Source organism: Pseudorasbora parva, chromosome 21 (assembly GCF_024679245.1).
Source record: "Pseudorasbora parva isolate DD20220531a chromosome 21, ASM2467924v1, whole genome shotgun sequence".
Lineage (NCBI taxonomy): Eukaryota > Metazoa > Chordata > Actinopteri > Cypriniformes > Gobionidae > Pseudorasbora > Pseudorasbora parva.
In genome coordinates, this window is record NC_090192.1 from 9,723,656 (window position 1) to 9,751,414 (window position 27,759).

Sequence of the window (27,759 nt, forward strand, 5' to 3'; positions counted from 1 at the left end):
TGAGACTGAAATAAGGCTGGCCAGTGTAAAGTGTACAGACAGAGATTTTGCTATTTCATGCATAACTGCTTCAAGTTTTTATCATGGTAATGTCCGTTCACATTTACTGTTGCTCAGAACAACTATGCTGAAATTTTCTCTTTTTTTTTGTGTGAAATATTTTTATTGGATATTCGTCAGAACATTCAGAGAAAATTCAAAAGTAATTTTTCCCATAATGCAAAATTATAAAATAGAATGTTCCTTTAACCAAGAGAAAAGCATTTTTGAAACATTGAAAAAAACTGGACGTTTTGAACATTCAGGGAACATTTAGAAATAACGCTTTCTTAATTTAATGGTAATGTTAGCAAAACATCTCAATAAGACAAAATAAATTTTTGAGCAAGTTCATAACCAGCCAGTGTTCAAAATGATCTTCTTACCTTAGTCCGATTCACAGCGGTAAGCTTGTAATAATGTTTTATAATTTGAGTGGTACTGGTGGGTTTCTGCTGGAAATTCGAGCATGTCTTTGCGTCTTTACGTCACATCTGTATAAAGAAGGAGTCCGGCTAGTAGTAGTATCGCATCTGAGGATGCTGCAGGTGGCGGATCATTTATAGCCTTTACTCACAGCAGCTGAAATAATTAAACTTGTCATTTTGATGGCGGATTGTAATCCAGAAAGGTCCAAACGACAATCATCAGTGACAACTGGAGATTCACTCGTAGTCTTTAATTCAGATGTATTTCATAGATTTGATTTAAAAGAATCCATCGGAAAAGTGAAGGCAACGTTTTTAAGTTTTATTTTATTCATATAGCCTAAAGATAATTTTATTTGGATAATTTTGTTTTATTACCATACAATATTCCTAACACCTCTACCTCCGTAATATTTCAGTCCGGATCGGCCCATGACAGATTAGTTAAACTGTTAATAACTTAAATAATTAGCAATTTTAATATTAGCAATCTTAAATTGTTCCCAGTGTTGCTAGTCATAATGGCATTTTTACCAGTGAGAATTCAGTTGTAGACATTTAGCACCTCTGTCTCTGTCTGAGTTTTCTGTTTCTGTGTCCACAGGTCAGGCTGACAGGACGCTGCAGAGCGACAGCCAACAGAGCTCAGATGAGGATGAACATCCATTCTCTTCATCTTCATCTTCATCTAAATGCTCTTGCATTGGTAAGAATAGGCTTTTAATAAAGAAGTTATGGCTCCGTTTCTATTTCTGTTTTCAATGGCTGATTTGATGTCTGAAATTTTCCCGACTCAGGCCATTTCGGATCCAGAAGAACTGCTTCCACAGATTCTTCGCTGGGCATCATGTCATCCTTGTCCCTGAGCAGCAGAGGCTCATTCAACGTCCTTTGGAGGTGGAGTGGCGATGGATCGGACAGCCGAAGGGAACAGGGCAGGTCTGACAGCTCTGATTGGTCGTGCCCTCCGCTGCCAAGTCAAGTTCCTGTCGAGCCAACAGGGACTTCTAATGGCCGAAATGTTCAGGGTGCCATGGAGGCTTCTCCCTTGAACAAGATCTCAACAGGTGAGACTGAAATAAGGCTGGCCAGTGTAAAGTGTACAGACAGAGATTTTGCTATTTCATGCATAACTGCTTCAAGTTTTTATCATGGTAATGTCCGTTCACATTTACTGTTGCTCAGCACAACTTCGCTGACATTTTTTTTTGTTTTAGAAATATTTTAATTGGACATTCGTCAGAACATTTTCAGAACATTCAGAGAGAATTCAAAATCTAATTCTCAATAAGCCATGAACTCAGTGGTACTTGTGCTGTCTGACACACACCCGAAACTTGCGCACAGAAAGCCGCTTCTCAGACGGCAAACAATCCAGAATAGAATTCTATTTCAAGACTTTTTGCTTTTGAATTGTCAAATACACAGAAAATTGTCAAACTGGCTGTCATATTACAGAGTCGGTTATGGCATAAATAACACATAGCTATGCATTTAAAAATTAACGTTTATTTAAATATATTGTATTTAATATAACATAAATATATTATATTTGCCATTACCAGAACTGATTTGGTCAAATGAAGCCAAAAAGATCAGATAAAGCAAGAAAAATAACTATATTGTGACCACTAATATTTGTAAAATAAGATTTTGGGACATTTATGCAGGCATTATCTAGAAATCAGGAGGATAGCCTGGAAGTATTTCCATTACTTTGGATTTATAACATTACAGATGAAAATGTCAAAGTTAAATGTAAGTTATGTCATTATATCGTTGCTTAATTTGACGTCATTCAAATGAAAATCTTCATTTCAGAAAATCCTACAGAATGTGGGAAAGGGAAAAGAATTCGTTCTTTCTTCAAGAGGGTATGGAAGGCTATGAAGAGTTCTGTCTGCTGCTGTTGTCTCAGTAGTGCTGTGGATGTTGTGGAGCCTTTTTCCCCTGATCCTGAGCCATCATCATCTGCGTCAGATCCCTCCGGCGTCAAGCTAAATGATGGTAAATCGCTGATCATTATTTCTCCAACATCGTTTTAAACAGTATTGTCATCTTGTTTTTCACTGAAAATAATGCTTATGGCTTGTTTTGAGGAAATATTCAAAAAAAAAATTTGTAGGTCATATATTTCTCATATTTTTCTGTTTGTTTTTCAGAGTCTTTTGAGTCTCTCTATAATGTGGGAGAGATGCTTGGATCCGGAGGATTTGGCAGCGTGTACAAGGGAACACGCAAATTTGATGGCAAAAAGGTAAATCTGACTGAATTGTTCAAACATTTTGCTCTTGAATGCATCAAAACATATTTCAAACTAACTTTCTTTTTTGTTGCAGGTTGCCATCAAGCAGTTAAGCAAGACTGAAAACAATCGTTATCTCTATATTGTAAGTTGGCCAAAACCTGAATATGTATTTAGTCGTTTCTGTGCAGATTACTGTAGTTAATACACCCGTAGAAAGCATTAAGTGTAAATGTGATTGACAAATAAGCCTAGAGGCACCAAATAACTTTGAGCTGAAAAGGCTCTTTTGAATGTATCTAAAAAGATACTTTAAAAAAAAAGGACTTTTTCAAAGATACTGTGATATATTTTCTTCATATTTTTACTCAGCTAACCTTCTGATTAATATTTTTCTCTAGCCTGGGCATCCCAAACCTCTCGTTACAGAAGTGGCGCTGCTGCTGATGATGAGGCGAAAACCCATAAGCCCGCTCATCATACAGCTATACGAGTGGTTTGAACATCCTGGAAAATTCACTCTTGTTATGGAGTTCCCGGAGCCTTGCATGAGCTTGCGGGACTACATCGTTCGTAAACCCATCCTGTATGAACCCACAGCACGGTTCATCATGCGACAGGCTCTGCTGGCAGTACAGGTCTGCATCGAGCATGGTGTTTTTCATAATGACATTCATGCGGAGAATTTCCTGTTGAATGAAAGGACGTTGGAGCTCAAGCTGATAGACTTTGGCTGCGGTCAGCTATTTAGCAGTGATGGCTACGAGAGCAGAACATACGCTGGTGAGCATTTTGAGAGTGTGAAAACCTGAATGTAGTGACTTATTATTAAATGCTTTAAAAAAAAGCTCATCAATGTGCAAATGTCTTGTTTACAGGACTACCGTATTACTGCCCACCTGAAGTCTTAACAGAACCTCGTTTCCACGCCGTACCAGCAAATGTGTGGGCTCTAGGAGTGCTGTTGTTCACTATGGTGCACGTATTTCATCCCTTTCCCAATTGGAAACAAATCACAGAAGCCAAAATTCCATTAATGTACCACAACTTATCCAAAAGTGAGTGAATCATATTGACAACATTGATAACACACACACACACACACACACACAAAGCAAAGGCTCTGAACAGAAACAGTTAAAGATGAAGTATGTAAGATTTTTTTATATATAGCTCAACGTATAGCGAGAGTTTGGGGCGTGGCTACTGTAGCAGGCGGAGCAATGGGAAAAGAAATTTAGCTAAAGAAGTGAAAAACAAAATTCGCTGCATTTATACCTTACACAGGTCATGAACATGTCAAAGTGAACAAAGCATTGTGATACAAAGCACGCTTCAATAATAATAATAATAATAATAATAATAATAATAATAATAATAATAATAATAATAATAATAATAATAATAGATTTCATTTATAATGCAATTTTTATTCCGAAGAATCCCAAAGTGCAACAAAGGGAAAAAATAACAAAAAATTAATAACAAGTAAAAATACAGAACAATACAAACAATCAACCAACAGAGAAAACTGAACAGAAACTGAGCTGATGGTGAACAGAAAACAGAGCTAATGATATATCATAGTCATGCTCCCGTTCAGAAAGATACATTTTCATAAAGACAAATGCAACACCGCTGAAAGTATTCCTAATATGTTGAACCTTAAACAAGAGCTGTGTTTGTGATGTTGGGGAAGACGTAATGCACAAAAGGGGCCGTTGCAAGGTTTTTTGAAAATATTATTTATTTTGTAATTCCGGCCTGTGCCACTAGTGTGACAGAAACTACATACTTCACTTTTAAAGTAAAGCTGAAGAACATTTTACAGTATAATAATCATGTTTTAGATGCTGTTTTCATAGATGAATGACTAACTCCTTATTAAAATTTGTACAGAATACAGGGATCTGATTAGCCAGTGCCTAGCCCGGGATCCAACTAAACGGCCAACGTTAGAGCAGATGTCACGACATAGATGGATGAGATGACCTTCTGTAGATTGGAGAAGTTCAGGAGATTCACTCGATCAGTGATTTCAGCAGGTGTGAGGAAGTGTAACAGACAGAGTAGGATTATTATCATTTGTCTTATTTCAAATTTGCGTTCTTGTTATAGTCAAGTCACCTTCATTTATGAAGTGCTTCATACAATACAGATCATTTCAAAGCGGCTTTACTGTAATAAACAGGGAAATATACAGTGTAATAAACTCTAAAAATCATGATTCATGAGTTGACTTGTTCATATAATCTTTGTATTGAATAGGAAACAACATACTTGCTGTCCTTGGTGGAGGGCTTGAGCTCGAGACTTGAGCCGAAGCCTGATGTCCAACCCCAACCTGACTGAGAACTCAGAGCCTGTCCACGTCTGAGCAAGAACACGAGAGACTGCAAGACTGGGAAGAAGTCATCAGTCATCACAGCCACATTTGCTTTGATTTTAAACGTCAAGACAAGTCATCTTTATTTATATAGCGCCTTATATACGACCGATCTTTACTCACAGCAGCTGGAATATTTAAACTGGTCATTTTGATGGCGGATTGTAATCCAGAAAGGTCCAAACGACAATCATCAGTGATAACTGGAGATTCACTCGTAGTCAAAAGCAAAAGATTCGTCTGTACAGAAATTGAAACCTGCAGGAAACGCTAAAACACGCTCACGCAATACTGATATTTTTAGCATGAACAAATTGAGAACAAAGTTTTGCGGGGAAAATTTTATTTTTTTCTCATAAATTTAATGGAATTGTTTTTAGATACTTCACCTTTAAATTCATGTTTTTATAATTCGTGGAATTGTTAATTTGCAAAGCTTTAATTATTCATCATAGCCCCTAAGCTAACTGAGTTGCTACAATCAATTCATTCAGTTTATTGACACCCCTTCAGTTAAAAAAATATAGGCATTTAATTCAGATGTGTTTCTTTTATTCTGTTATTTGATTTAAAATAATCCATCGGAAAAGTGAAGTCAAATTTTCCAAGTATTATTTTATTCAGATAGTTAATTTTTGCTTTACTACCGTACAGTATTCTGAACGCTTCTACTTCTGTTAAACGTCATCAGTCGCTGCCCAATACTGTTCCATTTCAAAGTTTACATCTAGCCAAGAATAGTTTAAATCCCCGGATGTGTCCTTTTATCAAGGATGCATCAAGAGGTGACTTTAGCCGACTTGAGACAGACAGGTATCCCAGAATGCATCTCGTGCCAAACAACAAGTGTCATTAGCAGAGGAGAAACCCAGTGTAATTTAAAAATACTACTGTTAATGTTTCACTAAATGTACTTGTTTAAAGTTCAAACCTGTGGTTTATTCATAAAGAGATCGCCTATTTGAATTTGATCTGCCGTTTTCAGAGTTGTGAGATCCAGTTGATCACCGGGCGCTCAGCGCTCTTTAACCCCTCTGAGAGCAGCCTTTCTTCAGCTAGTTCTTCTGATGTTTGCCGCCTGACTCTGATGTCTCTGTAGTGGTTAAACATGAGATATAATTTGTCTAACTGGCAAATCATTTTGGCTGAGCTTGAGCAAAGTGAAGTTTCATAACTTTGTATTTTTAGGCTGGTTTAATAGTTGTAGCCTACTAGCACTGACTTTGTATGTTTGACTGGATTGTTTGCTTTATTTCTTGTATAGCTTCTTATACCCTTATAATGGCTATTTGATCTTACATAAACTGGCATTTAACAAAAAGAGACTTTTTTGTTATATTTAATTTTTTACACTGATAAATATATATGCACACTTATTGTCTGAACCACATATTGTTTTATATATTTTTTAATAAAAAAAGTAAACAAAAAGCGGCAGGGTTGTTTTTTATATTTTGTTTTGTCATAAATATACATGCAGTGAAGATAATAAAGGTACGCATTACCTGAACCACATTTGTGTGGTTATTAATATGTTTAAGATTGTTTTAAATGAAAATGAAATGAGGCAGAGTGGTGTTTTTTAATACTGTAGTTTAAAATACACATACAGAGATATAGATAACAGGATTAGAGCGAGCTGAGTGACGCGATGAAGAACGCGCTGCAGCACGCAACAGTTTCAGAACCACGTCGTCCACAGAACCGTAAGTTAGCCGCGCTACCCATTCACGTGATTTTCTTTCGTTAAATATAAGCTTTCACGGCAGTTTTCACGTGGATTTTAATCGGAGCGATGTCTACAATATTTAACAACAATACTTTTTAATAAAGTCACTTTTCTGTTCATTCTGGTCTGAGATGAAACCTGGATGAAACTAGTGATCGACCCATATATCGGCGCCATCTTGTGGACGTTTTTAGAATTCCATACGCGCGCCATTAAAGGACAGCGTGAAGGGAGATGATGAGTCAACAGCGGTGTTCAAAGGTAAAATAACCTGAATCCCTCAATTAATCAACTTTGTTTAACATAACAGTAATGCACAATTGAGATAACCTCAAATAGGATGTAATGAGATGATGGTATAGTTATGTAGTTGGCGCTAGGTAACGTTAGAGGCGAACTCACTGACGGAGTCAGTCAGATAATCCGTCATCATGTCACAATAAAGATGTAACTTCACATGAATGAAATAAAACAGCCATGAATGAGAGCATGTTGAAAATAAAAGCGCCAAACTTATTTCTCTCTCTGTGTTAATTCTCAGTCGCATTGCTCCCGCATATAGGCTAGTCACTGTATGTAAACAAGACCGACTCGTTTAAAACTCCTTAAATTATATTAACGTCTGCTATATAACTTCGAATTAATTACAGCTCCCTGAAAATTAATTATTATGCCTATCTCCGCAAGACGTGTAACGTTAAGTTAAACGCAGAGATGAAAACAGCGCTCTGTCATCAGCATTTCATAGACTGGCACAAACATTCATTTTGATACCGTAGATGAGATTGACACTTTAAGAAAAGTAAACAAACCAGCGAATACAGCATAGCTTTTACAATGTTTGCATATTCCAGAGAATATTCACTCTTTAGTCTATTAAACACATAAACATTTTAAAACTGTAGTTTAAAATGAATTATTATATTTATGCTCATAGTTATGTGGAGTTGATAGACTCAAATCTCATTTATGTTCTCCATTTGAAAACATTAGACTATATAAATGCCTGTTGCCTGTTGTTAATATGGCCTTATTTATAAATAAAAAGGTAAAACAGCATTAATGTTAAAAAGACTTTGCACTGTATTAAAAAAAATCAGACTATTTAATGATGTAAATGTCTTGTTCTGTGTAAGCGAGTGAAACTGCAAAAATGACTCTGAAAAAAAAAGCTCAGTTCAGTGCTGTTGCTGTAATTGTAAAAAACAGAAATAGCGCAATAAGTAAATATCGGCTCTATATTATCGGTTATCGACACATAAGCATACAAATAATCGGTATCGGTAAAAAAACAAAAAAAAAAACAATATTGGTCGATCACTAGATGAAACGCTGCTTGTCAATCAACAGTCATGGGAGGGGTGTCCGACTGTGTGGCGTTGGCTTGATTTGAGACAGGAACACATATAAGGAGATTAAAAAAAACACTGGATGGATTTTTTCATCATTATAGGACGGTTGTGTACATGCACTGCCAACACACATTTCCATACAATCAGCTTTTAAAAGTCCATGTACAATTATATGACCCCTTTAAATCCTGATAAAAAATGTTTCTCTTATAAAAATGTGTTAATCAATTTTCAACCTGTCCTGATTTGTTGTCATGTTGGTAGTGTTTGTGTGTGTGTGTGTGTGTGTATATATATATATATATATATATATATATATATACATACATGGGCGTCGGAACCATTGTGTGTGGGTGGGACAAGACCCACCCACTTTTTAAGACCAATGATATTGGACCCACTCACTTTTATCATCTCTAATTCAGCACATGTCTGCTTACATTGACTACCCTTTAACCGAGAAACTTATTAAGAAACTTATTATTAAACACATGTTAAACGCTTTATTTCCCCTTTTCTAATATTTTCTATTTTTTTTATTGAAAATAAATACCTTTCCGGTATTTACCTTTCCGGTAATTTGAACCCGCATTTGGCGGGTTGGTTGGCGGGTGTTAATTGAGAACCCTGTTCATAGTCATCCTGTTTGATATTGAGACACACACAGATGCTTTTCAGATTTTCCATCGCAGCTTTCTCTCCATATTCTTTGCAGCCTTTAATACTCTGGATCCTTCACTGAATACCAGAAATAACTCAGTCCGGCTAAACATGTACTGTGAACAACTGAACACTTTTGTGACTAAAAGTTTTCTAAAAAGTATTTCCTTCTCAAGCAAGACAGTATTTGACTCAGTAGAAGCACATTGGGAGTGGCTTTGGACTGCACCATGCCCAGTGCATTATGGGTGTTGAGGTTTTCTGACTTGTTTGCCTAAAAGCCTTTCTACTAGCCTGGATGCCAGCCGAACTTAGCCCCGCCCACAATATTTTTAGGTTGGGCAGTTCGGTCTGCCCTTGCTCCATAGAGGAGTAATTATCCCCGAACAAAACACGCCTCATAATCACAGCCCAATGGAGCAGTTTCAGACTCATATTCATACTAGAATTGAGTATGACCACGTCAGGCTACCTTTCTACTGCATAGGCAGCCAACTTTTATTTAAATCCCATTTTGCCAGCAGTGAATTACCCCTTTGAGTACACGTCACTTGGTTTGATCATATGGGTTGTGGATGTCATTTCATGTTGAGCTTTATTTAATGGGGCCTTTTTTATCGTTTTATTTTTTTCAGGGAAAGATGGAGCTGACTTTGGAGATTGAGAAGGAAGCAGATGGGAGACCTGCTGGAAAAGGCAGAGATGAGCCCAATATGAATCCGAAACTCTATATATAATATAACCTTATTATTATATACATATAACCTTATATGGAATCGTTTCCTCTGAACGGTTCACCTAATAATTGTCATCTGATGTGAATTAGCAATCAAAACACGTCTATATAAAGCAACTACCTAAAGGCTGAGGCACTGACAAAATGGCTGGAAAAAAAAAGATACCTTTCAAAAAGACAAAATCAATCACGACGAAATCAATATCCTATTCTATCCTATCCTATTTTTCCCAGTCTTTGAAGTATGTTTTATACATTACTTATTTTATTCTTTTTTTTTTCTTGCACTTGAATAAAGTTAAAGGTGTAATCTGCCGGTTGTCCTGTAGGTGACCTCATAACTCTCTCTTCTTACGATACACTTCACAATTACTCCAGAGCACTCGATCATTTGTCTAGTGCTACTTAAGTTAGGATGCTTTTGGGAAACAGATCTTAATATTAAGATCACTCGTACGATTGTTTTTATGATCAACTTAGGCTTACGATGCTTTTGGGAAACGCAGCTCTGGCTGACAGGTGGTTGTCACGACAACAATGTAGTTTAAGAGGGCACAAGTTCGCGTTCATTTACACTGAATCAAAACCGTTTCTATGTCGCCTTTGATACCAGGGGCCGTGGTGGGTCAGACACGGCATGTTTTAAGTCTGCTTTAATGCGGCTTTGCGTCTTTACACAGAATTTTGAGCAGACACAGACCCGCTTTAGAGCCGCCTTAACTCGGCTGTGTAAAGGCATCTTTAGTGCTATCATTCAGTGGGATCTTGTTGTATTCATTACCAGTAAGGACACACTTCATCAATCCTTTCACAAAGGTGATGTTTAGACTTCAGTATTTTCAGAACTACATCTCCATGAAAATCGTCAAACCCTTCAATTGAGTGCTGGAGGAGTTCAGCATTTTATCCATGTAATGTGTTTTTGGAAATGGTTAATTTTCTTTATGACAATCAGACCATTCATGCAGTGTTTGTTTTGTTGTGGTTGTTTAGGTTTTTACCATTAATCACTCTTTGCACCATTATTACATTTCATCATGAATTTTCACTTTTTGGTTCAGGTTTCACTGATGTTTGGAGACATTTGTACACAAACCATGAAGTGTTTTCTATTGTGAAAGTCTTTTATTGTGTTATATTCTCAGATCATTTTAAAGTTTATTGGTTAAATGTTTAAAATTGTTAAATAAAGACATATGTGTTTTAATTGTGTCAATTTGTCTTGAATTAGATTTCATTTTGTCATTTTAACAATAAAAACTGCCATGTTCAATTTACATTATCTAATGGCACACAAATGCAAGTATTCTGGGATTGTGATATGATCAGAGTTTACTGGATGGAGATTCAGAAGATTATTGGTCAATCTTTTGCCCTTTCTCTGAGTATCTTTTGAACTGTCAAGCTGCAATTTCTCTGCGTTTATGATTTTCACCTAAAGTCTAATGCTTTCTTGCATATTTGTTCTCCTAGAACTTAGGAATGTATGTTGAATGCCTTTATCTCTTGATATCTGTTCATTCTGGTCCTGTCGCTCATTATACCTTCAGATTGTTCACCATTGTATGTCACAGTTACTGTGAGATACCTGTCCCACTGTCGTGTTATTGTAAAACTATTGCAAGACAGATACAAAAAATGGCACATAAACATGGTATATTTTAGCAGTGAAAAAAATTTCAAATACGTTTTATATTATTTATGTCCTTGTTCAAGCTCTTTCTGAACATCTGCATGATTGAAAATGTAATGTTGAGTTTGTTCAATAAAAAAGTGAATATTAAGTGACTTATATTTTAGATAGATGTTAGGCATTATATTTTACATGATCTCATGTACTGCACATGATGATTTTACATGTCTAAAGTATACTTTAAAAAGTATAAAACTTGCATTCCAATGAGGAAAAATGAACTGAATGCACCAAGAAAAGCTTTTGACAGAGCACAGTACCCCAGAACAATCCTTCTCAAACCTGTCCAGGACCCAGTTGTTCAAAAGTTTGGTCTAGATTTGGAAAAGCCGTGTTTTGCTATCCAGAATCAGGTAATCTTTCTTATCTTTGTGCTGGAGCACTGCTCATCTGGATTTGCAGTGCTCAAAATGGGGTTACTTTCCATAATGTAGAATGCTAGCTGTAAAGAACCACAGGTATAGAAGAGTCTAAATCTATTGACTCTCTTCATTTTAAATTGATATGGAAAAAAGAATTGGAACAGCAGGAAATCTTCAATGCAGTCATACTCTACAGGAGGTTTAACGTTTGTTTGTTTTTTTAAATGAGTTGGTTGAAAAAAGTTTAAAGGGGAATTCTGTTTGTTTCTGGATTATTAGTTTGATTTTTAAGAACTTACTTTTTTTTTGCTTTCATGTGATTTTTACATTTTTCAAACTTTCAAGCGTCATGGAAGCTGCATTAAACAACTTTTCTCTCATATAATATTAGCAATCTTATATTGTTCCCAGTGTTAGTCGTAATTGCATTTTTACTAGTAAGAATTCAGTTGTTGAGCTCTCTAATTCAGTTCTTACCAGTAAAAATGCAATTAGCCTACGAGTAGCGCTGGGAAAAATGTAACAATTAAAGATAAACTGGCTTGCCAAAGTAAAGGGCGAATTAAATGAATAGACTTTATAATAAGATTATGTCCACATTTGTCCTCCCTTGTGCCGTTTTGCGCATTTTGGACAGAAGCAACGACTCAATCCATTAGACTGTAGGCGTTTGTGCAATGATTCATTTTTTGTATTATTTTCGGTGGAAAAATAATTCCACCGAAAATAATAGTCTAATAATAATAATAATAATAATGACTGTTCAGAAACCATACATCTTATTTTTAAAAAACGTCAAAGTTAAGTTTGTAGCTATTTAATAAAGTATTCAGATTGGATGTGTGATCACGTGCTCTGCTCATGCACGTGCAATTTTTGTTGCTACAGCGACGTGTGTTATGAATTCTGAACGCATATACCATAGACATGCGCGTGCATTTTAGTTGCTATAGCGACGCGTGATATGAATTCTGAATACAAATATACACACGCGAACCGATCGCTATCTGTTGGTTCAATTGACCAATTCACGCACTTGCAGAATATTTTCTGTGCTGCTGATTTTGTGATTTTGAAGCAAATTTCGGAGAGACTTTTATTCTTGAAGAACATCGGAAGATAATATCCTTTAAAAAGTTATATTTTTGTTCATTTTATCTTTGAAGATACTTTTAATTTATTATTCTTTTATTATTTTAGAAGGAGTTTGGAGTTTTATTAAAAAATTTTGTTTAATTTTTTTATTTTGGGAGGCAGTATTTCTAAGGAGAGTTGTAGATTATTGTATTTTGTATTGTATTGTGTTTTGTGTTGTGTTGTTTTTTATTGCAGTTTGCACTCGAAGGATGTCGATGGCTCACATGATGGGTGAAAGAGGAGGTGAGTGTGCTTTTGGTTTTCACTTGTTTATGGTTTGATGTTGTACAATGATTGACTACATTAATGTGAAGAAAATTGTGTAAGGTTAAAAATTCCCCAATGTTCTCTGCTTAGTGATCACATGTATTTGATTCCTTGCATATGAAATAAAACTTTTCAATTTGAGTAACGTAACTATAGTAACAATATTTGTTCACTGACATTGATCACTGACATTGTGTATTGATTATTATTGAAAAATGACCAACTAACATTATGTGATATGTGAAATATTCCAGACTCAGGGCGTTCCAGATCCAGAAGAGCTGCTTTCTCTCAGATGGCTGGTCAGGAGATTTGGGGACCCAGTTCTGATGACCGCGATCCGCTGCCAGACCCGACCCAGATCCAGGCCCTTCCCAGAAATTTAGCACCTCCGTCTCTGTCTGAGTTTTCTGTTTTTGTGTCCACAGGTCAGGCTGACAGGAAGAGGACGCGGCAGAGCGACAGCCGACAGAGCTCAGATGATGATGAACATCCGCTCACTTCATCTTCATCTAAATGCTCTTGCATGGGTCAGAATAGTATTTTAATAAAGAAGTTATGGCTCCATTTCTATTTCTAATTTCAATGGCTGATTTGATGTCTAAAATTTTCCAGACTCAGGCCACTCCAGATCCAGGAGTGGATCGGACAGCTTTGATTGGTCGTGCCCTCCGCTGCCAGGTCAAGTTCCTGTCGAGCCAACAGGGACTTATAATGGCCGAAATGTTCAGGGTGCCGTGGAGGCGTCTATCCTGAACAAGATCTCAACAGGTGAGACTGAAATAAGGCTGGCCAGTGTAAAGTGTACAGACAGAGATTTTGCTATTTCATGCATAACTGCTTCAAGTTTTTATCATGGTAATGTCCGTTCACATTTACTGTTGCTCAGAACAATTTCGCTGAAAGTTTCTTAATTTTTTTGGAAAAGATTTGAATTGGACATTCGTCTAACATTTTCAGAACATCTAGAGAACATTCAAAAGTAAAGTTACCATAATGAAAAAGTATAAACTAGAACGTTCCTTTAACCAAGAAAAAATATGTTTTAAACATTTAGGGAACATTTAATTTTAATATTAGCAATCTTAAATTGTTCCCAGTGTTGCTAGTCATAATGGCATTTTTACCAGTGAGAATTCAGTTGTAGACATTTAGCACCTCTGTCTCTGTCTGAGTTTTCTGTTTCTGTGTCCACAGGTCAGGCTGACAGGACGCTGCAGAGCGACAGCCAACAGAGCTCAGATGAGGATGAACATCCATTCTCTTCATCTTCATCTTCAACTTCATCTAAATGCTCTTGCATTGGTAAGAATAGGCTTTTAATAAAGAAGTTATGGCTCCGTTTCTATTTCTGTTTTCAATGGCTGATTTGATGTCTGACATTTTCCCGACTCAGGCCATTTCGGATCCAGAAGAACTGCTTCCACAGATTCTTCGCTGGGCATCATGTCATCCTTGTCCCTGAGCAGCAGAGGCTCGTACAACGTCATTTGGAGGTGGAGTGGCGATGAATCGGACAGCCGAAGGGAACAGGGCAGGTCTGACAGCTTTGATTGGTCGTGCCCTCCGCTGCCAGGTCAAGTTCCTGTCGAGCCAACAGGGACTTCTAATGGCCGAAATGTTCAGGGTGCCGTGGAGGCTTCTCCCCTGAACAAGATCTCAACAGGTGAGACTGAAATAAGGCTGGCCAGTGTAAAGTGTACAGACAGAGATTTTGCTATTTCATGCATAACTTCTTCAAGTTTTTATCATGGTAATGTCCGTTCACATTTACTGTTGCTCAGAAATTTTTTGCTAAAATTATTATTATTATTTTTGTTTAGAAATACTTTAATTGGACATTCTTCAGAACATTCAAAAGTAACGTTACCATAAGGCAAAATTATAAAATAGAATGTTCCTTTAACCAAATTTAAAAAAAAATTGAAACACTGAAAAAACTGGACGTTTTGAACATTCAGGGAAAATTTAGAAATAACGCTTTCTTAATTTAATATTAACATTAGCAAAATGTTCTCAATAAGCCAAAATCAATTTTTGAGCAAGTTCATAACCAGCCAGTGTTCAAAATGATCTTCTTACCTTAGTCCGATTCACAGCGGTAAGCTTGTAATAATGTTTTATAATTTGAGTGGTACTGGTGGGTTTCTGCTGGAAATTCGAGGATGTCTTTGTGTCTTTACGTCACATCTGTATAAAGAAGGAGTCCGGCTAGTAGTAGTATCGCATCTGAGGATGCTGCAGGTGGCGGATCATTTATAGCCTTTACTCACAGCAGCTGAAATAATTAAACTTGTCATTTTGATGGCGGATTGTAATCCAGAAAGGTCCAAACGACAATCACCAGTGACAACTGGAGATTCACTCGTAGTCAAAAGCAAAAGATTCGTCTGTACAGAAATTGAAACCTGCAGGAAACGCTAAAACACGCTAAATACATGTAGTCACGCAATACTGATGTTTTTAGCATGAACAATTTGAGAACAAAGTTTTGCAGGGAATTTTTTTTTTTTGTCATAAATTTAATGGAATTGTTTTTAGATACTTCACCTTTAAATTCATGTTTTTATAATTCGTGGAATTGTTAATTTGCAAATCCTTAATTATTCATCATAGCCCCTAAGCTAACTGAGTAGCTACAATCAATTCATTCAGTTTATTGACACCCCTTCCGTTAAAAAAATATAGGCGTTTAATTCAGATCTATTTCATTGATTTGATTTAAAAGAATCCATCGGAAAAGTGAAGACAACGTTTTGAAGTTTTATTTTATTCATATAGCCTAAAGATAATTTTATTTGGATAATTTTGTTTTATTACCATACAATATTCCTAACACTTCTACCTCTGTAATATTTCAGTCCGGATCGGCCCATGACAGATTAGTTAAACTGTTAATAACTTAAATAATCTGTTAAATGTGTTTTGAGTACAAATATTTCTTATGATTAAATTAGCAATTTTAATATTAGCAATCTTAAATTGTTCCCAGTGTTGCTAGTCATAATGGCATTTTTTACCAGTGAGAATTCAGTTGTAGACATTTAGCACCTCTGTCTCTGTCTGAGTTTTCTGTTTCTGTGTCCACAGGTCAGGCTGACAGGACGCTGCAGAGCGACAGCCAACAGAGCTCAGATGAGGATGAACATCCATTCTCTTCATCTTCATCTTCAACTTCATCTAAATGCTCTTGCATTGGTAAGAATAGGCTTTTAATAAAGAAGTTATGGCTCCGTTTCTATTTCTGTTTTCAATGGCTGATTTGATGTCTGAAATTTTCCCGACTCAGGCCATTTCGGATCCAGAAGAACTGCTTCCACAGATTCTTCGCTGGGCATCATGTCATCCTTGTCCCAGAGCAGCAGAGGCTCAGTCAACGTCCTTTGGAGGTGGAGTGGCGATGAATCGGACAGCCGAAGCGAACAGGGCAGGTCTGACAGCTTTGATTGGTCGTGCCCTCCGCTGCCAGGTCAAGTTCCTGTCGAGCCAACAGGGACTTCTAATGGCCGAAATGTTCAGGGTGCCGTGGAGGCTTCTCCCCTGAACAAGATCTCAACAGGTGAGACTGAAATAAGGCTGGCCAGTGTAAAGTGTACAGACAGAGATTTTGCTATTTCATGCATAACTGCTTCAAGTTTTTATCATGGTAATGTCCGTTCACATTTACTGTTGCTCAGAACAACTATGCTGAAATTTTCTCTTTTTTTGTGTGTGAAATATTTTTATTGGATATTCGTCAGAACATTCAGAGAAAATTCAAAAGTAATTTTTCCCATAATGCAAAATTATAAAATAGAATGTTTCTTTAACCAAGAGAAAAGCATTTTTGAAACATTGAAAAAAACTGGACGTTTTGAACATTCAGGGAACATTTAGAAATAACGCTTTCTTAATTTAATGGTAATGTTAGCAAAACATCTCAATAAGACAAAATCAATTTTTGAGCAAGTTCATAACCAGCCAGTGTTCAAAATGATCTTCTTACCTTAGTCCGATTCACAGCGGTAAGCTTGTAATAATGTTTTATAATTTGAGTGGTACTGGTGGGTTTCTGCTGGAAATTCGAGCATGTCTTTGCGTCTTTACGTCACATCTGTATAAAGAAGGAGTCCGGCTAGTAGTAGTATCGCATCTGAGGATGCTGCAGGTGGCGGATCATTTATAGCCTTTACTCACAGCAGCTGAAATAATTAAACTTGTCATTTTGATGGCGGATTGTAATCCAGAAAGGTCCAAACGACAATCATCAGTGACAACTGGAGATTCACTCGTAGTCTTTAATTCAGATGTATTTCATAGATTTGATTTAAAAGAATCCATCGGAAAAGTGAAGGCAACGTTTTTAAGTTTTATTTTATTCATATAGCCTAAAGATAATTTTATTTGGATAATTTTGTTTTATTACCATACAATATTCCTAACACCTCTACCTCCGTAATATTTCAGTCCGGATCGGCCCATGACAGATTAGTTAAACTGTTAATAACTTAAATAATTAGCAATTTTAATATTAGCAATCTTAAATTGTTCCCAGTGTAGTCATAATGGCATTTTTACCAGTGAGAATTCAGTTGTAGACATTTAGCACCTCTGTCTCTGTCTGAGTTTTCTGTTTCTGTGTCCACAGGTCAGGCTGACAGGACGCTGCAGAGCGACAGCCAACAGAGCTCAGATGAGGATGAACATCCATTCTCTTCATCTTCATCTTCATCTTCATCTAAATGCTCTTGCATTGGTAAGAATAGGCTTTTAATAAAGAAGTTATGGCTCCGTTTCTATTTCTGTTTTCAATGGCTGATTTGATGTCTGAAATTTTCCCGACTCAGGCCATTTCGGATCCAGAAGAACTGCTTCCACAGATTCTTCGCTGGGCATCATGTCATCCTTGTCCCTGAGCAGCAGAGGCTCATTCAACGTCCTTTGGAGGTGGAGTGGCGATGGATCGGACAGCCGAAGGGAACAGGGCAGGTCTGACAGCTCTGATTGGTCGTGCCCTCCGCTGCCAAGTCAAGTTCCTGTCGAGCCAACAGGGACTTCTAATGGCCGAAATGTTCAGGGTGCCATGGAGGCTTCTCCCTTGAACAAGATCTCAACAGGTGAGACTGAAATAAGGCTGGCCAGTGTAAAGTGTACAGACAGAGATTTTGCTATTTCATGCATAACTGCTTCAAGTTTTTATCATGGTAATGTCCGTTCACATTTACTGTTGCTCAGCACAACTTCGCTGACATTTTTTTTTGTTTTAGAAATATTTTAATTGGACATTCGTCAGAACATTTTCAGAACATTCAGAGAGAATTCAAAATCTAATTCTCAATAAGCCATGAACTCAGTGGTACTTGTGCTGTCTGACACACACCCGAAACTTGCGCACAGAAAGCCGCTTCTCAGACGGCAAACAATCCAGAATAGAATTCTATTTCAAGACTTTTTGCTTTTGAATTGTCAAATACACAGAAAATTGTCAAACTGGCTGTCATATTACAGAGTCGGTTATGGCATAAATAACACATAGCTATGCATTTAAAAATTAACGTTTATTTAAATATATTGTATTTAATATAACATAAATATATTATATTTGCCATTACCAGAACTGATTTGGTCAAATGAAGCCAAAAAGATCAGATAAAGCAAGAAAAATAACTATATTGTGACCACTAATATTTGTAAAATAAGATTTTGGGACATTTATGCAGGCATTATCTAGAAATCAGGAGGATAGCCTGGAAGTATTTCCATTACTTTGGATTTATAACATTACAGATGAAAATGTCAAAGTTAAATGTAAGTTATGTCATTATATCGTTGCTTAATTTGACGTCATTCAAATGAAAATCTTCATTTCAGAAAATCCTACAGAATGTGGGAAAGGGAAAAGAATTCGTTCTTTCTTCAAGAGGGTATGGAAGGCTATGAAGAGTTCTGTCTGCTGCTGTTGTCTCAGTAGTGCTGTGGATGTTGTGGAGCCTTTTTCCCCTGATCCTGAGCCATCATCATCTGCGTCAGATCCCTCCGGCGTCAAGCTAAATGATGGTAAATCGCTGATCATTATTTCTCCAACATCGTTTTAAACAGTATTGTCATCTTGTTTTTCACTGAAAATAATGCTTATGGCTTGTTTTGAGGAAATATTAAAAAAAAAAATTTGTAGGTCATATATTTCTCATATTTTTCTGTTTGTTTTTCAGAGTCTTTTGAGTCTCTCTATAATGTGGGAGAGATGCTTGGATCCGGAGGATTTGGCAGCGTGTACAAGGGAACACGCAAATTTGATGGCAAAAAGGTAAATCTGACTGAATTGTTCAAACATTTTGCTCTTGAATGCATCAAAACATATTTCAAACTAACTTTCTTTTTTGTTGCAGGTTGCCATCAAGCAGTTAAGCAAGACTGAAAACAATCGTTATCTCTATATTGTAAGTTGGCCAAAACCTGAATATGTATTTAGTCGTTTCAGTGCAGATTACTGTAGTTAATACACCCGTAGAAAGCATTAAGTGTAAATGTGATTGACAAATAAGCCTAGAGGCACCAAATAACTTTGAGCTGAAAAGGCTCTTTTGAATGTATCTAAAAAGATACTTTAAAAAAAAAGGACTTTTTCAAAGATACTGTGATATATTTTCTTCATATTTTTACTCAGCTAACCTTCTGATTAATATTTTTCTCTAGCCTGGGCATCCCAAACCTCTCGTTACAGAAGTGGCGCTGCTGCTGATGATGAGGCGAAAACCCATAAGCCCGCTCATCATACAGCTATACGAGTGGTTTGAACATCCTGGAAAATTCACTCTTGTTATGGAGTTCCCGGAGCCTTGCATGAGCTTGCGGGACTACATCGTTCGTAAACCCATCCTGTATGAACCCACAGCACGGTTCATCATGCGACAGGCTCTGCTGGCAGTACAGGTCTGCATCGAGCATGGTGTTTTTCATAATGACATTCATGCGGAGAATTTCCTGTTGAATGAAAGGACGTTGGAGCTCAAGCTGATAGACTTTGGCTGCGGTCAGCTATTTAGCAGTGATGGCTACGAGAGCAGAACATACGCTGGTGAGCATTTTGAGAGTGTGAAAACCTGAATGTAGTGACTTATTATTAAATGCTTTAAAAAAAAAGCTCATCAATGTGCAAATGTCTTGTTTACAGGACTACCGTATTACTGCCCACCTGAAGTCTTAACAGAACCTCGTTTCCACGCCGTACCAGCAAATGTCTGGGCTCTAGGAGTGCTGTTGTTCACTATGGTGCACGTATTTCATCCCTTTCCCAATTGGAAACAAATCACAGAAGCCAAAATTCCATTAATGTACCACAACTTATCCAAAAGTGAGTGAATCATATTGACAACATTGATAACACACACACACACACACACACAAAGCAAAGGCTCTGAACAGAAACAGTTAAAGATGAAGTATGTAAGATTTTTTTATATATAGCTCAACGTATAGCGAGAGTTTGGGGCGTGGCTACTGTAGCAGGCGGAGCAATGGGAAAAGAAATTTAGCTAAAGAAGTGAAAAACAAAATTCGCTGCATTTATACCTTACACAGGTCATGAACATGTCAAAGTGAACAAAGCATTGTGATACAAAGCACGCTTCAATAATAATAATAATAATAATAATAATAATAATAATAATAATAATAATAGATTTCATTTATAATGCAATTTTCATTCCGAAGAATCCCAAAGTGCAACAAAGGGAAAAAATAACAAAAAATTAATAACAAGTAAAAATACAGAACAATACAAACAATCAACCAACACAGAAAACTGAACAGAAACTGAGCTGATGGTGAACAGAAAACAGAGCTAATGATATATCATAGTCATGCTCCCGTTCAGAAAGATACATTTTCATAAAGACAAATGCAACACCGCTGAAAGTATTCCTAATATGTTGAACCTTAAACAAGAGCTGTGTTTGTGATGTTGGGGAAGACGTAATGCACAAAAGGGGCCGTTGCAAGGTTTTTTGAAAATATTATTTATTTTGTAATTCCGGCCTGTGCCACTAGTGTGACAGAAACTACATACTTCACTTTTAAAGTAAAGCTGAAGAACATTTTACAGTATAATAATCATGTTTTAGATGCTGTTTTCATAGATGAATGACTAACTCCTTATTAAAATTTGTACAGAATACAGGGATCTGATTAGCCAGTGCCTAGCCCGGGATCCAACTAAACGGCCAACGTTAGAGCAGATGTCACGACATAGATGGATGAGATGACCTTCTGTAGATTGGAGAAGTTCAGGAGATTCACTCGATCAGTGATTTCAGCAGGTGTGAGGAAGTGTAACAGACAGAGTAGGATTATTATCATTTGTCTTATTTCAAATTTGCGTTCTTGTTATAGTCAAGTCACCTTCATTTATGAAGTGCTTCATACAATACAGATCATTTCAAAGCGGCTTTACTGTAATAAACAGGGAAATATACAGTGTAATAAACTCTAAAAATCATGATTCATGAGTTGACTTGTTCATATAATCTTTGTATTGAATAGGAAACAACATACTTGCTGTCCTTGGTGGAGGGCTTGAGCTCGAGACTTGAGCCGAAGCCTGATGTCCAACCCCAACCTGACTGAGAACTCAGAGCCTGTCCACGTCTGAGCAAGAACACGAGAGACTGCAAGACTGGGAAGAAGTCATCAGTCATCACAGCCACATTTGCTTTGATTTTAAACGTCAAGACAAGTCATCTTTATTTATATAGCGCCTTATATACGACCGATCTTTACTCACAGCAGCTGGAATATTTAAACTGGTCATTTTGATGGCGGATTGTAATCCAGAAAGGTCCAAACGACAATCATCAGTGATAACTGGAGATTCACTCGTAGTCAAAAGCAAAAGATTCGTCTGTACAGAAATTGAAACCTGCAGGAAACGCTAAAACACGCTCACGCAATACTGATATTTTTAGCATGAACAAATTGAGAACAAAGTTTTGCGGGGAAAATTTTATTTTTTCTCATAAATTTAATGGAATTGTTTTTAGATACTTCACCTTTAAATTCATGTTTTTATAATTCGTGGAATTGTTAATTTGCAAAGCTTTAATTATTCATCATAGCCCCTAAGCTAACTGAGTTGCTACAATCAATTCATTCAGTTTATTGACACCCCTTCAGTTAAAAAAATATAGGCATTTAATTCAGATGTGTTTCTTTTATTCTGTTATTTGATTTAAAATAATCCATCGGAAAAGTGAAGTCAAATTTTCCAAGTATTATTTTATTCAGATAGTTAATTTTTGCTTTACTACCGTACAGTATTCTGAACGCTTCTACTTCTGTTAAACGTCATCAGTCGCTGCCCAATACTGTTCCATTTCAAAGTTTACATCTAGCCAAGAATAGTTTAAATCCCCGGATGTGTCCTTTTATCAAGGATGCATCAAGAGGTGACTTTAGCCGACTTGAGACAGACAGGTATCCCAGAATGCATCTCGTGCCAAACAACAAGTGTCATTAGCAGAGGAGAAACCCAGTGTAATTTAAAAATACTACTGTTAATGTTTCACTAAATGTACTTGTTTAAAGTTCAAACCTGTGGTTTATTCATAAAGAGATCGCCTATTTGAATTTGATCTGCCGTTTTCAGAGTTGTGAGATCCAGTTGATCACCGGGCGCTCAGCGCTCTTTAACCCCTCTGAGAGCAGCCTTTCTTCAGCTGGTTCTTCTGATGTTTGCCGCTGACTCTGATGTCTCTGTAGTGGTTAAACATGAGATATAATTTGTCTAACTGGCAAATCATTTTGGCTGAGCTTGAGCAAAGTGAAGTTTCATAACTTTGTATTTTTAGGCTTGTTTAATAGTTGTAGCCTACTAGCACTGACTTTGTATGTTTGACTGGATTGTTTGCTTTATTTCTTGTATAGCTTCTTATACCCTTATAATGGCTATTTGATCTTACATAAACTGGCATTTAACAAAAAGAGACTTTTTTGTTATATTTAATTTTTTACACTGATAAATATATATGCACACTTATTGTCTGAACCACATATTGTTTTATATATTTTTTAATAAAAAAAGTAAACAAAAAGCGGCAGGGTTGTTTTTTATATTTTGTTTTGTCATAATATAGCTACATGCAGTGAAGATAATAAAGGTACGCATTACCTGAACCACATGTGTGTGGTTATTAATATGTTTAAGATTGTTTTAAATGAAAATGAAATGAGGCAGAGTGGTGTTTTTTAATACTGTAGTTTAAAATACACATACAGAGATATAGATAACAGGATTAGAGCGAGCTGAGTGACGCGATGAAGAACGCGCTGCAGCACGCAACAGTTTCAGAACCACGTCGTCCACAGAACCGTAAGTTAGCCGCGCTACCCATTCACGTGATTTTCTTTCGTTAAATATAAGCTTTCACGGCAGTTTTCACGTGGATTTTAATCGGAGCGATGTCTACAATATTTAACAACAATACTTTTTAATAAAGTCACTTTTCTGTTCATTCTGGTCTGAGATGAAACCTGGATGAAACTAGTGATCGACCCATATATCGGCGCCATCTTGTGGACGTTTTTAGAATTCCATACGCGCGCCATTAAAGGACAGCGTGAAGGGAGATGATGAGTCAACAGCGGTGTTCAAAGGTAAAATAACCTGAATCCCTCAATTAATCAACTTTGTTTAACATAACAGTAATGCACAATTGAGATAACCTCAAATAGGATGTAATGAGATGATGGTATAGTTATGTAGTTGACGCTAGGTAACGTTAGAGGCGAACTCACTGACGGAGTCAGTCAGATAATCCGTCATCATGTCACAATAAAGATGTAACTTCACATGAATGAAATAAAACAGCCATGAATGAGAGCATGTTGAAAATAAAAGCGCCAAACTTATTTCTCTCTCTGTGTTAATTCTCAGTCGCATTGCTCCCGCATATAGGCTAGTCACTGTATGTAAACAAGACCGACTCGTTTAAAACTCCTTAAATTATATTAACGTCTGCTATATAACTTCGAATTAATTACAGCTCCCTGAAAATTAATTATTATGCCTATCTCCGCAAGACGTGTAACGTTAAGTTAAACGCAGAGATGAAAACAGCGCTCTGTCATCAGCATTTCATAGACTGGCACAAACATTCATTTTGATACCGTAGATGAGATTGACACTTTAAGAAAAGTAAACAAACCAGCGAATACAGCATAGCTTTTACAATGTTTGCATATTCCAGAGAATATTCACTCTTTAGTCTATTAAACACATAAACATTTTAAAACTGTAGTTTAAAATGAATTATTATATTTATGCTCATAGTTATGTGGAGTTGATAGACTCAACTCTCATTTATGTTCTCCATTTGAAAACATTAGACTATATAAATGCCTGTTGCCTGTTGTTAATATGGCCTTATTTATAAATAAAAAGGTAAAACAGCATTAATGTTAAAAAGACTTTGCACTGTATTAAAAAAAACCAGACTATTTAATGATGTAAATGTCTTGTTCTGTGTAAGCGAGTGAAACTGCAAAAATGACTCTGAAAAAAAAAGCTCAGTTCAGTGCTGTTGCTGTAATTGTAAAAAACAGAAATAGCGCAATAAGTAAATATCGGCTCTATATTATCGGTTATCGACACATAAGCATACAAATAATCGGTATCGGTAAAAAAACAAAAAAAAAAACAATATTGGTCGATCACTAGATGAAACGCTGCTTGTCAATCAACAGTCATGGGAGGGGTGTCCGACTGTGTGGCGTTGGCTTGATTTGAGACAGGAACACATATAAGGAGATTAAAAAAACCACTGGATGGATTTTTTCATCATTATAGGACGGTTGTGTACATGCACTGCCAACACACATTTCCATACAATCAGCTTTTAAAAGTCCATGTACAATTATATGACCCCTTTAAATCCTGATAAAAAATGTTTCTCTTATAAAAATGTGTTAATCAATTTTCAACCTGTCCTGATTTGTTGTCATGTTGGTAGTGTTTGTGTGTGTGTGTGTGTGTGTATATATATATATATATATATATATATATATATATATATATATATATATATATATATATATATATATATATATATATATATATACATACATGGGCGTCGGAACCATTGTGTGTGGGTGGGACAAGACCCACCCACTTTTTAAGACCAATGATATTGGACCCACTCACTTTTATCATCTCTAATTCAGCACATGTCTGCTTACATTGACTACCCTTTAACCGAGAAACTTATTAAGAAACTTATTATTAAACACATGTTAAACGCTTTATTTCCCCTTTTCTAATATTTTCTATTTTTTTTATTGAAAATAAATACCTTTCCGGTATTTACCTTTCCGGTAATTTGAACCCGCATTTGGCGGGTTGGTTGGCGGGTGTTAATTGAGAACCCTGTTCATAGTCATCCTGTTTGATATTGAGACACACACAGATGCTTTTCAGATTTTCCATCGCAGCTTTCTCTCCATATTCTTTGCAGCCTTTAATACTCTGGATCCTTCACTGAATACCAGAAATAACTCAGTCCGGCTAAACATGTACTGTGAACAACTGAACACTTTTGTGACTAAAAGTTTTCTAAAAAGTATTTCCTTCTCAAGCAAGACAGTATTTGACTCAGTAGAAGCACATTGGGAGTGGCTTTGGACTGCACCATGCCCAGTGCATTATGGGTGTTGAGGTTTTCTGACTTGTTTGCCTAAAAGCCTTTCTACTAGCCTGGATGCCAGCCGAACTTAGCCCCGCCCACAATATTTTTAGGTTGGGCAGTTCGGTCTGCCCTTGCTCCATAGAGGAGTAATTATCCCCGAACAAAACACGCCTCATAATCACAGCCCAATGGAGCAGTTTCAGACTCATATTCATACTAGAATTGAGTATGACCACGTCAGGCTACCTTTCTACTGCATAGGCAGCCAACTTTTATTTAAATCCCATTTTGCCAGCAGTGAATTACCCCTTTGAGTACACGTCACTTGGTTTGATCATATGGGTTGTGGATGTCATTTCATGTTGAGCTTTATTTAATGGGGCCTTTTTTATCGTTTTATTTTTTTCAGGGAAAGATGGAGCTGACTTTGGAGATTGAGAAGGAAGCAGATGGGAGACCTGCTGGAAAAGGCAGAGATGAGCCCAATATGAATCCGAAACTCTATATATAATATAACCTTATTATTATATACATATAACCTTATATGGAATCGTTTCCTCTGAACGGTTCACCTAATAATTGTCATCTGATGTGAATTAGCAATCAAAACACGTCTATATAAAGCAACTACCTAAAGGCTGAGGCACTGACAAAATGGCTGGAAAAAAAAAGATACCTTTCAAAAAGACAAAATCAATCACGACGAAATCAATATCCTATTCTATCCTATCCTATTTTTCCCAGTCTTTGAAGTATGTTTTATACATTACTTATTTTATTCTTTTTTTTTTCTTGCACTTGAATAAAGTTAAAGGTGTAATCTGCCGGTTGTCCTGTAGGTGACCTCATAACTCTCTCTTCTTACGATACACTTCACAATTACTCCAGAGCACTCGATCATTTGTCTAGTGCTACTTAAGTTAGGATGCTTTTGGGAAACAGACCTTAATATTAAGATCACTCGTACGATTGTTTTTATGATCAACTTAGGCTTACGATGCTTTTGGGAAACGCAGCTCTGGCTGACAGGTGGTTGTCACGACAACAATGTAGTTTAAGAGGGCACAAGTTCGCGTTCATTTACACTGAATCAAAACCGTTTATATGTCGCCTTTGATACCAGGGGCCGTGGTGGGTCAGACACGGCATGTTTTAAGTCTGCTTTAATGCGGCTTTGCGTCTTTACACAGAATTTTGAGCAGACACAGACCCGCTTTAGAGCCGCCTTAACTCGGCTGTGTAAAGGCATCTTTAGTGCTATCATTCAGTGGGATCTTGTTGTATTCATTACCAGTAAGGACACACTTCATCAATCCTTTCACAAAGGTGATGTTTAGACTTCAGTATTTTCAGAACTACATCTCCATGAAAATCGTCAAACCCTTCAATTGAGTGCTGGAGGAGTTCAGCATTTTATCCATGTAATGTGTTTTTGGAAATGGTTAATTTTCTTTATGACAATCAGACCATTCATGCAGTGTTTGTTTTGTTGTGGTTGTTTAGGTTTTTACCATTAATCACTCTTTGCACCATTATTACATTTGGTTAAATGTTTAAAATTGTTAAATAAAGACATATGTGTTTTAATTGTGTCAATTTGTCTTGAATTAGATTTCATTTTGTCATTTTAACAATAAAAACTGCCATGTTCAATTTACATTATCTAATGGCACACAAATGCAAGTATTCTGGGATTGTGATATGATCAGAGTTTACTGGATGGAGATTCAGAAGATTATTGGTCAATCTTTTGCCCTTTCTCTGAGTATCTTTTGAACTGTCAAGCTGCAATTTCTCTGCGTTTATGATTTTCACCTAAAGTCTAATGCTTTCTTGCATATTTGTTCTCCTAGAACTTAGGAATGTATGTTGAATGCCTTTATCTCTTGATATCTGTTCATTCTGGTCCTGTCGCTCATTATACCTTCAGATTGTTCACCATTGTATGTCACAGTTACTGTGAGATACCTGTCCCACTGTCGTGTTATTGTAAAACTATTGCAAGACAGATACAAAAAATGGCACATAAACATGGTATATTTTAGCAGTGAAAAAAATTTCAAATACGT

At 36.6% G+C, this 27,759-nt stretch overlaps 2 protein-coding genes across 4 annotated transcripts; both read left to right on the top strand.

The window, feature by feature from the left end:
• Positions 1 to 1,285: 1,285 nt before the first annotated feature.
• LOC137055985 (serine/threonine-protein kinase pim-2-like) lies at positions 1,286 to 6,484 on the top strand. Of its 2 annotated transcripts, none has more exons than XM_067429914.1 (7): positions 1,286 to 1,534; positions 2,289 to 2,474; positions 2,630 to 2,724; positions 2,807 to 2,857; positions 3,114 to 3,495; positions 3,591 to 3,770; positions 4,612 to 6,484. In XM_067429914.1, exons 1-7 carry the CDS (start codon positions 1,315 to 1,317, stop codon positions 4,701 to 4,703), a joined length of 1,206 nt encoding a protein of 401 aa, XP_067286015.1. In that variant the 5' UTR covers positions 1,286 to 1,314; the 3' UTR covers positions 4,704 to 6,484. The 2 variants fall into 2 exon arrangements, with proteins under 2 accessions (XP_067286015.1, XP_067286016.1); XM_067429915.1 differs by having other exon boundaries at positions 4,981 to 6,484.
• Positions 6,485 to 17,881: 11,397 nt separating this feature from the next.
• On the top strand, positions 17,882 to 23,049 carry LOC137055983 (serine/threonine-protein kinase pim-2-like). 2 transcript variants are annotated; one of them, XM_067429911.1, is made up of 7 exons: positions 17,882 to 18,130; positions 18,885 to 19,070; positions 19,226 to 19,320; positions 19,403 to 19,453; positions 19,710 to 20,091; positions 20,188 to 20,367; positions 21,186 to 23,049. In XM_067429911.1, the coding sequence occupies exons 1-7, from the start codon at positions 17,911 to 17,913 to the stop codon at positions 21,275 to 21,277; spliced, it is 1,206 nt and encodes a 401-aa protein (XP_067286012.1). In that variant the 5' UTR covers positions 17,882 to 17,910; the 3' UTR covers positions 21,278 to 23,049. The 2 variants fall into 2 exon arrangements, with proteins under 2 accessions (XP_067286012.1, XP_067286013.1); XM_067429912.1 differs by having other exon boundaries at positions 21,555 to 23,049.
• The last annotated feature ends 4,710 nt before the right edge of the window (positions 23,050 to 27,759 follow it).

What these genes read in the sequence shown, in the direction of transcription:
- LOC137055985 (XM_067429914.1), top strand. Translation starts at nt 1,315, where the DNA reads ATGTCATCCTTGTCCCTGAGCAGCAGAGGCTCATTCAACGTCCTTTGG. An exon ending in GCAAATTTGATGGCAAAAAG is followed by an intron (nt 2,725 to 2,806) that starts GTAAATCTGACT and finishes TTTTTGTTGCAG; the next exon opens with GTTGCCATCAAGCAGTTAAG. An exon ending in GTACCACAACTTATCCAAAA is followed by an intron (nt 3,771 to 4,611) that starts GTGAGTGAATCA and finishes AAATTTGTACAG; the next exon opens with AATACAGGGATCTGATTAGC.
- LOC137055983 (XM_067429911.1), top strand. Translation starts at nt 17,911, where the DNA reads ATGTCATCCTTGTCCCTGAGCAGCAGAGGCTCATTCAACGTCCTTTGG. An exon ending in CTTGAACAAGATCTCAACAG is followed by an intron (nt 18,131 to 18,884) that starts GTGAGACTGAAA and finishes TCTTCATTTCAG; the next exon opens with AAAATCCTACAGAATGTGGG. An exon ending in ACAATCGTTATCTCTATATT is followed by an intron (nt 19,454 to 19,709) that starts GTAAGTTGGCCA and finishes ATTTTTCTCTAG; the next exon opens with CCTGGGCATCCCAAACCTCT.